Raw genomic sequence first — 12,084 nt, forward strand, 5'->3', positions numbered from 1 at the left:
AAGACTAAAAGATCTCCACAGGCAGAAGTGAACCTTGCTTCTGTGCAGACAGTGCATCACAGGCCAGCATCAGTGATTCCTGTAGCAGAACAGAAAGCTCAGCAGCTACATTAACCCTACAGCCCAGCCCAGACAGCTCCTGTGGTCCCTGTGTGCAAGGAGAGAGTCCAGCTGCTGCATCAACTCTACAGCCCTGCCTGCTTTCCCAGTGGAGTGTCGTCCTGCACCCAAGGGGGATCTTGCTCCCGACTCCACTGCCATCCAAGCTTCTTAATGCTGCAGCCCCCAGATAGTTCCCGGGTGGAACAATCATAAGTGCACCAACATTTGCATGCCAACATTTTCTGCAACCGGGCCCCAACGTTCGGACTGGGTTACCTGCGATGTCTGTGACTGGCCGGGCGCTCCTCCTACTGGTAAGTGAAAGGTCTGTGCGGCGCATTGCTTAAAGCACAGACCTTTCACTTACCAGTAGGAGGAGCGCCAGGCCGGTCGGTCACAGACATTGCAGGTAAGTATAATGCTTCTAAAATTGCTAAGTAACCATGGCAGCCAGGACTGCAGTAGCGTCTTGGCTGCCATGGTAACCGATCGGAGCCCCAGCGATTAAACTGGGACTCCGATCGGAACTCTCTGCTGCCACCAATGATGGGGGGTCGGTCATTTTAATTAGGGGGGAGAGAGGGGAGGCCGCACTGGCCACCAATGTATATAATACTGGGGAGGGAGGGAGGGGGGCAACACTGGCCACCAATGAATATAATACTGGGGAGGGAGGGGGGCCGCACTGGCCACCAATGAATATAATACTGGGGAGGGAGGGAGGGGGGCCGCACTGGCCACCAATGAATATAATACTGGGGAGGGAGGGAGGGGGGCCGCACAGGCCACCAATTAATATAATACTGGGGAGGGAGGGAGGGAGGGGGGGCTGCACTGGCCACCAATGAATATAATACTGGGGAGGGAGGTAGGGGGGGGGGGCGCACTGGCCACCAATGAATTTAAAACTTGGGAGGGAGGGGGGGGGGCGCACTGGCCACCAATGAATTTAAAACTGGGGAGGGGGGTCTGGGCCCTGCTGCCTGGCAGCACCTGATCTCTTACATGAGGCTATGAAGTGAAAAATCAGATCTGTAAAAAACTGTTATGCAGACGGATCCGTTCTGAACGGATGCAAGCGTTTGCATTATAGGTGCGGATCCGTCTGTGCAGATACCAGACGGATCCGCACCGAACGCAAGTGTGAAAGTAGCCTTAGTTGTTAGGCAGTAGTTTATGGCCTTCTAAGTGCTAGCAGTAGATAGCTGGGAAGAGTGTATTGCTTTTATCATCCAAAGGACAGTGTGTGATGACCATCACCGCTTACTGTTACAGATAGCCACCCCCTTCACCAGGGGTCTTTCTTACACAGAATTGCAATCTGTGCTTTTTTCCTTTTATTGCATTATCTTTATGTTCCTCACCATAGTTGACTCTTTCCCAAATAAATCTGTTGATCAGTTAATTCCTTCCTGGGGTGAGTGTGTACTGAGCTGGGCAGGGGTTTCCCAAGTCGACCCCAGAAGAGAAAGAGCCTCCTGCTCCAAGCAAGATTTGGGTGGGGGCACTACACCATAGTGAGATAAGACCTGCCATACACCCTGCCGACTGAGGGCTGCCCAAAGGTGTATTACAGGCATAACAGAGGAATAAGAACATAGAGTTGTAAGAATAGATGCTCCAGAATCATTTCATGATGAATACAATCAATTACTTCTCTGGTCAGGAATGATGACAGGTCTTTTTTAATCAGATCCAAGGAAGATACAGACGGCACTCCGCTGTCAGTGATGCGGTGCGTGTGTCCAGGAATCACTTGAAAATTACAACCAGAGCGAGTGCCGGTCCTTTCTATACAAGTATACACAGGTCTTTTTTAATGTCATCAGTAGTGGATACCTATATGGATATGCACATGGATTCTCCATTCCTCTTTTTCAGCTCTCCTTTCTTTTGTTACAAGGTGTTTTGGGACTATTTTTGGTAAATGTATTGTATATCTACACACAACATTCTACAGAATCTAATCTGTATAATACAAGCAGTAGGGCTAATGTCATAGGAAGCCAGTTGGTACCTTGATGATACTTACTTTAGTTGCTTCCCTCTGACCTTCACAGTGAATACATTTGTTTTACACACCTCTAGAGACAGAGCTGTGACAGTGTTAAGCAACTGCTCATATAAATGGGTATCTGCAGAACAAGAACGTGACAAAAATCAGCGCAACCAGGACTCGTCGACCACACAGCCTGAGGTTCAACAAGCTGAAGGTATGGGGGAGTCACACAAACATGCAGGACCTATGAGAAATATTCACCTTTAGTCAACATTTTCATGTTTTACTGTGTAGCAACCTTGATGTAAAGTTCACTTCAAACTACTGCCAGACAAGGTTACTAAGTAGTAAAAGAAAATGTTAAAGCCACGGTACATCCTTTGGAATACAGATAAGTCAGCCATTAGGATATGGCCTGGTGTATATCTACATAGAGCAGACCACCCTCAAAAACTCAGTGACCATGCACAGTGGGCAGTAGACCAACCAGCAACCAAGAGACCTATGAAAACTGGTGTGGTGTGCAACAACCATTGTCAGAAGGGTTTCAAATGTCTGCTGCATGGGAAGGTGGAGGAGTAAAGCACTGTTAAATACCTCATATAACATCTCCATTCAGGGGCGTAACTAGGACCATTGGGGTCCCATATCAAGATTTGAAATTGGGCCCCACTCCACCAAGTGAACACCTTCAAGCATAATTCAGAACATAAGAACCATATGATTATGTTGGTATCCTGACTGCATGGGAATAATGCACCAAGTGATGTTGCAATAATGGTCATAATGTGCACAGTGATGTCATGGAAATGTACAGAAATAAATCAGTGATGTCACAGCACAGAAATAATGAAAAAAGAAATGCATTCTTCCTTTGCCTATATACATCACTAACTGCAATGAGTTCTAACTGAGTTGAGATTCGCCCCTGGGTTTTTGGACCCCACAGCAGCTGCTATGCTAGCTGCTACATACATGTCTTATTTATAGCTTAGCAAACCGTAGGAGAACTCGGACCTTAAATGGAAAAATGTTCTATGGTGCAGTATGCTTATAAACAAGCTTTTTGACAATCAAACAAAATCTCACAATGTTTGTCATAAGTCAGACACCACATACCATCAAGAAAACACTTCCTAGTGGACTTAAAGGTGGGAAGAAGACTTAAAGGTGGGAAGACAATGTAATAGAGCAGCACGAAATGCCAGCAGAATGCTTGGATGTATAGGGAGAGGTATAAGCAGTAGAAAGAGTGAAGTGCTTATGCCGCTGTACAGAACACTGGTGAGACCTCACTTGGAGTATTGTGCGCAGTACTGGAGGCCATATCTCCAGAAGGATATTGATACTTTGGAGAGAGTTCAGAGAAGAGCTACTAAACTAGTACATGGATTGAAGGATAAAACTTACCAGGAAAGGTTAAAGGACCTTAACATGTATAGCTTGGAAGAATGAAGAGACAGAGGGGATATGATAGAAACTTTTAAATACATAAAGGGAATCAACTCGGTAAAGGAGGAGAGCATATTTAAAAGAAGAAAAACTACCACAAGAGGACACAGTTTTAAATTAGAGGGGCAAAGGTTTAAAAGTAATATCAGGAAGTATTACTTTACTGAGAGAGTAGTGGATGCATGGAATAGCCTTCCTGCAGAAGTGGTAGCTGCAAATACAGTGAAGGAGTTTAAGCATGCATGGGATAGGCATAAGGCCATCCTTCATATAAGATAGGGCCGGGGGCTATCCATAGTATTCAGTATATTGGGCAGACTAGATGGGCCAAATGGTTCTTATCTGCCGACACATTCTATGTTTCTATGTTTAGTGTAAAGGGAGCCTGTCACTAGATTCATACTCGGGCAACTACATGCAGCGTGAAATACTACATAAATCTGCTGACGGATCGATTCCCTTTAAACCTTGAATGTTTCTTTTGCCTTGAAAATCTCATTTTTATTTCTCCTGTCTTCAAGAAATGAAATACCAAAACATCAGGAAGTATGACGAAGAAGATCTGAACATCCTCACACTGGAAGATCTGCTCAGTTTTTCATATCAAGTTGCCAATGGGATGGAGTTTCTTGAATCAAAGTTGGTGAGTTTTCAATGATGTTCTAGAACTCCTGACCTGACAGGTGGTCCCTAAATCAGAACCAAGTGTAGTTAAAGGGGTTCTGCAGTTTTTTAAACGGACTATCTATCCTCTTGATAGATAATCAGCATCTGATCGGCGGGGGTCCCTGGTGTCCAGAGGATAGATCATCAGTTTAAAAAAACTGCAGAACCCCTTTAAGGACTGGTCACTCTTCTATCTTTTAGAGCAAGGTTTAAAGTTGGGGGTGTGCCCCTGCACAGTCTGACAGTATCCAATCAATGCCGCCTGTGCAGGAGCACACCCCAAAGCTGGTCCTTCACTGCAAACTGCCAGCAACACATTCAGAACTTCTAGCAGGAATAATACAGGAATGGCACAACATAGAGCCATAAGAATAGATGCTCCAGAATTATTATTGCATGGAGAATTCAAGTAGTTAATAAAACATGTCAGGAGAGGGAAGAGGTCCTCTTTAAAGTACATTGTTGGGCCTGATGACTGTGATGGAGCGGAGTGTTTATCATGAGAACAAACAATGCATTAAAATAGAAAGGGGCCAGAAATGCCTCAAATCCGTGATGACGTCGCTCTTGTATGTTTCCGGTGACTGTTCCGGGCTATTCGTGTAGCTTCATTTACATGTATGCTTCCTCTGTGCTGACTACGTACACTTCTGTAAACAGCGTGCAGCTCAGGGAGGGGGGGGGGAGGGGTGGAAACTGATGGGGGAGAGGGAATAGCCATCTGGTCAAATTATCGTCATCGTTTGGCCAGAATTAGGGTCATCTTTTTTTCCCCTGTCTATTCTAGATGCCTACAGCTTGCGCCGTTTAGAAAGGGGACCTAAAAAATAGAGATCCTGGAGCATGCAGTGTGCAGCATTTATAAAGCATTGCATTTTTTGCATGTTTTCCTCCTGGTTGTCAGTTTTTAATTTGTGGGTGTCAACTAGGTGCAACATTTTCTACGCCAAAAACTTGTCTGGTCGCCTTTGCCTGCTGTACAACATACGGTAGATGGGTTTTCTAAAGGGTCGTCATTACACCAAATTCTCATCCCATATTTTTGTGAGTCGGATACACCACAGCTATGTATACATTGTACTATTGCTAGCAGAGGCGTCACAATGTATACATGTTCTGCACTGTGCGTGAGCAGGCTGCGGGATTTCTGCAAGATAAATTCAAAAAATAATGGAATGGTTACTAAGGAGGAGGGGTGGACTGATGATTTGGGCAATTGGGAATTGCCTGAGGACCCTGAGGTCTTTTTTTTTTGTATTTTCCCATACAATTCTGCAGAGGAAGTGACAATACAAGGGGGTACATACTTGCCTAGAAAAATAACGCAAGGCATACAAAAAACACGATTAAAAGTGTCAGGTGGTAAAACACTTTATGGGCAAAACTACCCTAAAAAGGCAACAAAACATGGTCAGCAAAGTCAGGTGTTTTTGTTTTGTTTTTTTTTGAGGATTTTTTTGGTCCAAAAAAACTTACAACACAAAAACCGTGTGTGGCAACCTCTAATAGGGCTGCCTGCACCTGTTGCGGAATACGCGTGGTTTTCCAGCGTAGATTCTCTTGCAGAAAAAATGCAGTGTATTACGGTACCAGCAAAGTATATGAGATGACACAAATGGAAGGGTGGGATCTGCCGGAAACACCGCATTATATCCGCACCAAAAAACGCTGTTAGACATTGCAGATTTTGGTGCGGATATGCTGCAGAAACTTTCATAAATCTGCACGGAAATTCTGGAGGATCTTATGTACGTTCACCCACACTCGTGTGCAGGTTCTCTTAAAAGGGTTATTAGGAACTTCTCAGAATAGGTCACCATTATCTGATCGGTTGGGGTCTGACTCCCAGCACCCCTAGTGGAAGAGGCCATGGCATTAAGGAGAGCAGCCTCTTCTTAGGCCAATGACGTCCCATTCATCAGTCACATGGCCTTTCTGCCGCTGAGTCCCATTCAAATGAATGGGCCTGAGCGGCAATACCAAGCACAACCACTATACAATGTACGGCGCTGTGTTTGGTATGTTATGAAGGGTCCACAGGGTTCTTTCAAACAGCTGATCAGTGGGGGTCCTGGGTGTCGTTCCCCCACTGATCATGAGGATAGGTCATCAATATTTAACTGATTTAAATGATTACATCTTGTTTGCCTGCAGCCACCACTAGGGACAGCTCACTGTATACAGCTGCCAGAGCTGTATACATCTGTTTCAGTGTTCTGCAAGCTCCAAGATATCTCAAGGTATAAGTGTAAGCCATAGTAATGAGATTGTCCTACACGCAGTGGCATGAAAGCCAGGCCAGCAGTGTTATTGCTGATTGCTAATGTCAGTGCTTTCCTCAGTGCATTCACAGGGATCTTGCAGCCAGAAATATCCTGATAAACAAAGGAAAAGTGGCCAAAATATGTGATTTCGGACTTGCCAGAGATATTGTGAATGACTCCAACTATGTGGTCAAAGGCAACGTAAGTGGATCTTCAACAAATCTCCATTGTTTTCTGAAAAATGTAGAAATCTATCAGAATGTTGTGTTGGTTCCATGACAAGCATCTGTCAGTCCCGTAGTCTATAATGGAGAGGCAGGGCGCATGTCTATTGCTCCGTTCAAACTCCTCCAGAACAAGGGGCTTGGGAACCTCCTTCTAGTGATCAGTGGGGCCCCCAACCATCATATATTTATGACCTAAGCTATGAATAAGTAATAAATATTTGCCTTCTGATGACCCCTTTAATATCTCACCTCAAAATTGCATGTACTTTTTACATCGCAGAAACATTTTCATGTTATTTTTTATATTTTTTATTTATTTATGGGTGGAACAAATTTGCATTAAATTAGAAATAACTGCCAAAAATGCAACATTGTTGTAATTTGTTATAATAGTGACTTGGCCCATAGGAATACATTACATGCACTACGATCTAACATTGCCGCATTAGCGTGTGCTAATTATGCATAAATCATCGCAGGCTAGTTAAAGGGGTTTTCCAAAATGTTTTAAATGATGACCTGCATAGGTCATCAGTATCTGATCGGTGAGGGTCTGACACCCGGGACCTCCGCTGATCAACTGTTTGAGAAGGCATCGCGCTCGCAGTAGGCGCTAGCAGCTTTGCCTAGGTCATGTGACACCATGTTGATCAGTCACTTGGCCTAGGCACAGCTCAGCCCCACTGAAGTGAATGCCCAGCACAGACACTATACAATGTACGGCGCTGTGCTTGGTGAGCTGAGAGAAGGCCGCGGAACTACTGTGAGTGCTGATGCCTTCTCAGCTGATTGGTGGGAGTCCTGGGTTTTGGACCCCCACTGGTCAGATACTGATGACCAGTATTGGTCAGTTTGCAGTGTTCGCCAGCGAACACATGCGGGCTGCCATCTTGACTCACCGGTCCGGCGATGCACAGGTAAGCCCTTACCTGTGCCTGTGGCGGGAGGTGGTCTGAAACAAATGCGGTCACTGGGAGCAGGCAGTTCCAAGAACAGCCTCTGGGGGCCTTCATCGGGCTGTTCTCGGAACTGCCTGCTCCCGATGACCACATTTGATTTCAGACCGGCTCCTGGCACAGGCACAGGTAAGGGCTTACCTGTGCATCGCCGGACAGGTGAGTCAAGATGGCAGCCTGCATGTGTTCGCTGGCGAACACTGCGAACTGACCATCACTGCTGAGGACCTATCCATACTGATGACCTATCCATACTGATGACCTATCCCATTTTCTGATAGGTGCGGGACCCACCGCTGGAACACTGAAAACGGAGGCCCGAAAGTTGTGGAGGGCATACTGCGCATGCGCAGCTGCCTCCATTCATTTCTATGGGGCCGCCAAAAATAGCCGTCAGCCCCATAGAAATGAATGGGAGCAGTGGACGCGCAAGCGCTGTGCGCTCCTATTCAGTACTATGGGGAGAGTGCTTGGTGGCCATCCCCAGCTGCACCTATCAGACAATAGGGGCCTATACTAGCACTATGCCCTCATTGTCTCAGATGGGAATAGAATTTGATAATAAAGTAATCAGCAGCACCACCTACTGGACAATTAGTAGTACTTCTGAAAAACCCAAAAATGTAGAAATTTTGAATCAGAAAGCTATTCTGCCTGTGACACTTCACATATTTCTGCTTTTATGTCTTCTCCAGGCTCGACTGCCAGTTAAATGGATGGCTCCAGAGAGTATATTTGAGGGAATATATACTATCAAAAGTGATGTGTGGTCTTATGGCATATTACTTTGGGAAATATTTTCTCTTGGTATGTTACAATCTCTAATAGAAACTTACATACATATTACATGTATAGCATTCTGTGTTTAATTTGCATTTGTATCTTCTTAAAGGGATAAATCCATATCCAGGCATACCGGTTGATGCAAAATTTTACAAGCTTTTGCAAAGTGGATTTAAAATGGACCAACCATTCTATGCCACCGATGAAATGTGAGTACATGAAAACCTTTCATGTCCAATAGCCAAAGCAGGAATTTTGCTACTTAGGAGCGACGGTTCAGGATATCTCGTCCTTGTCCCATTCAAGTATATTTTATGAAGCTGTAATATGCCACGCTGTAGCTATAAAGCAGCAAGTAGATGAACCCATGGAAATAATAAAGTGGTCCCGGCACTTGTACCTTCAAATAGCCCATTGATAGTGAGGCCGAGACTTGGACTCCTACCAATCTGATATTGATGGCCTATCCTAATCCCATAAATGCCTTTAACTTTTATTATGAACCTAATGGAAACCAAAAAGAACCTAACGTCATTCAAAAAGCCAATCACTCTTTTAGGGACCTGCTCCAATTTGAAGACCAGGGGCCCAATGTGCATGAAGAAGATGCCACTAATCTACACCTTTTTCCATTAACTGCTAGGACATTTAAAAATAGCCAAGCACACTGAATGCATGCCATCCTTTCCATTCATAGTGGGGCCTCAATCTTGAGACAGGAGCAAGTCCCAGAGGTGAGACCCGCATTTGTGCATTGCCCTGTGGATATGCCATAATAGTCAAGATGGGACAAGCTGTTGAATGCAATTAAAAGTACAAGTTAAGGCTCATGCAAACAACCGCACAGTTTTTTTACAGTCCACAAATTGTGGATCCACAAAACACAGATGACTCTCGTTACACAATTTGCAGACCGGAATGGGCTGCCCTTTGATAGAAATGCCTATTCTTGTCCACAAAATGGACAAGAATAGGACATGGTCTATTTTTTTTGTGGCCCCACGGAACGGCCCTATTAAAGTGAATGGGTCAGCACCTGAGCCGCAAAAAATGCGGCTTGGATGCGGATTCAAGCCACATTCGTGTTCATAGTTACATAGTTAATACGGTTGAAAAAAAAGACATAAGTCCACCAAGTTTAACCAAGGGATAGGTGGGGATGCGAATCCCAGAAGGAAATGAAACTAAGATTTCTACACATTTTCATAAAAATGTTGTTTTACTTTTAAGAATTCATCTAAACCCTTTTTAAAACTGTCCACTGTTCCTGCTGTGACCACGTCCTGAGGAAGTCTATTCCACAGATTCACAGTTCTTACAGTAAAGAAGTTTTGACGCTTCTTGAGACTGAACTTTTTCTTCTTCAGTCGGAGGCAGTGCCCCCTTGTCTTTTGACGGCATTTTACATGGAACAGTTTTTCACCGTATTTTTTGCATGGCCCATTTATATATTTGTATAGGTAAATTATGTCTCCCCTTAAATGTCTCTTCTCAGGATTAAATAAATTCAATTCTTTTAATCTTTTTTTTATAACTAAGACCCTCCATGCCCCTTATCAGTTTAGTCACTCTCCTCTGTACTGTTTCCAGCTGCAGAGCGTCCTTTCTATGTACTGGTGCCCAGAACTGGACTGCATATTCCAGATGAGGCCACACCAGCGCTTTGTAAAGTGGTAATATTACATCCCTGCCCCGCGAGTCCATGCCTCGTTTAATGCATGACAATATCCTGGTGGCCTTAGAAGCAGCTGATTGACATTGTATGCTGTCAATTAATCTATGATCTACAAGGACACCCAAATCCTTCTATATAAGTTATATTATTTACAGTCACATACTCCTGTATTTTGTCCCTTAAGAGTCCTTCAAACATTTTTCCCACAACAGATGTTAAACTAACTGGTCTATAATTACCTATGGAGGACCTAGATCATTTTTTGAATATGGGCACCACGTTTGCCTTGCGCCAATCACTTGGCACTGTACCAGTAAATAGAGAATCTTTAAAAATTATAAACAGGGGCACAGCAATGACTGAACTGAGCTCCTGAAGCACTCTTGGGTGTAATCCATCTGGACCTGGAGCCTTGTTCACATTTATATTATTTAACTTATCTTAGACCATATCTACAGTTAGCCAATTGAGTATATCACTGGATATACTAACAGCCCCAGCACCACAGATATCAGCTCCTTTCTCTTATTTTGTATAAACAGAGCTAAAAAAAACATTTATTAACTCAGTTTTTTCCTTATCTTCAGTAACTAACCCCCCTTTGCCATTATTTAGGGGACCTACCTGCTCAGTCCTTGTTTTTTTTAGCATTTATATATTTAAAGAATTTTTGGGGAATCTTTTGCCACCTGCTGTTCGTTATGTATTTTTGCTAATTTTATCTCCTTTTTACAGATTTTATTAAGCCCTTTGTAAACTTCAAAGGCTACAGCTGACCCCTCAGATTTATATTTTTAAATGCCCTTTTTTGTCTTTTATTGCCCTTTTTACAGAAGCTGTAAGCCATGGTGGGTTTAATTTTAGCCGTTTATACTTGTTACCTAAAGGAATACATTTTTTAGTGCAATTACTCAATGTGGATTTAAAGCTGTGACAGTAGCTGCTCCCAGTCTATGCCCTGAAATGCTGCCCTCAACCCAGGGAAATTAGCCTTTTTAAAATTTTTGCTCTGCCTGACAGAGTTTAGAGGTAATATAATTATATTGTGCTTACTATTACCTAGTGTTTCTCGAACTGTAATATTTCCAACAAGCTCTGCATCATAAGAAATTACCAGATCCAACAGAGCATTGCCCCTAGTGGGAGCTTCTACAAACTGGCCCATAAAGTGGTCCTGCAGCAAGTTGAGGAATCTTCTCCCCTTTGCGGTTGAGGAAGAACCATGACCCCAGTCAATGTCTGGGAAGTTAAAATCTCCTATTATGACCACTGTACCAGCCTGTGCCGCCCGCTCTATTTGGTTATATAGTTGCGTTTCTATCTCTTCTGTGATGTGAGGGGGTCTATAGATTACACCAAGTATTATTTTTTCAGTGTTTTTATCCCTTTGAACTTGCACCCATAAGGTTTCCACATCATCACCATTCTCACCCACAATTGCCTCTTTCACACTTGTCTTCAGATCACTCCTCACATACAGGCACACCCCACCACCTTTTCTATGGACCCTGTCTTTCCTAAATAGTGTAAAACCCTCAATATTTGCAGCCCAGTCATGCGAAGAGCCCAACCATGTCTCAGCCACACCAACTACATCTATGTCTTCTTCTGGTACCATAGCCTCCAGCTCCCCCATTTTGCTAGCTAGACTTCTGGCATTTGTGAAAATACATTTTAAATTACTATTACCTGTAAAGCGAATATCCATGATTTTTTTTTTGTTACCTTGGTTGATGTTTGTATGTAACAGGTTCTTGTTACCAGCAGTTCTATTTTTCATCAGTGTATAGTTCTGCCCAGTCTTCTCCCTACTTTCCTCACTAACCCCAGCCCCCACTAAATCCCCACTGTCCCCTCCTATATCCCACTCTCTATCTACACTATCTACCCCCTTATTAGTATGACACCCCCCCCCCCCCCCCTCCCACCAGATCCTAGTTTAAAAGCTCCTCCAGCCATC

The 12,084-nt window shown here is 43.9% G+C and overlaps 1 protein-coding gene across 1 annotated transcript in view; it reads left to right on the top strand.

The window, feature by feature from the left end:
• FLT3 (fms related receptor tyrosine kinase 3) overlaps positions 1–12,084 on the top strand; it is a 134,110-nt gene that overhangs the window by 90,783 nt on the left and 31,243 nt on the right. Inside the window, exons 18-22 of the mRNA XM_040426171.1 lie at positions 2,191–2,315; positions 4,075–4,196; positions 6,562–6,684; positions 8,362–8,473; positions 8,559–8,658. Coding sequence (XP_040282105.1) covers positions 2,191–2,315; positions 4,075–4,196; positions 6,562–6,684; positions 8,362–8,473; positions 8,559–8,658 — 582 coding nt within the window. The remainder of the gene's footprint in view (positions 1–2,190; positions 2,316–4,074; positions 4,197–6,561; positions 6,685–8,361; positions 8,474–8,558; positions 8,659–12,084) is intronic.

Source organism: Bufo bufo, chromosome 3 (genome assembly GCF_905171765.1).
Source record: "Bufo bufo chromosome 3, aBufBuf1.1, whole genome shotgun sequence".
NCBI lineage: Eukaryota > Metazoa > Chordata > Amphibia > Anura > Bufonidae > Bufo > Bufo bufo.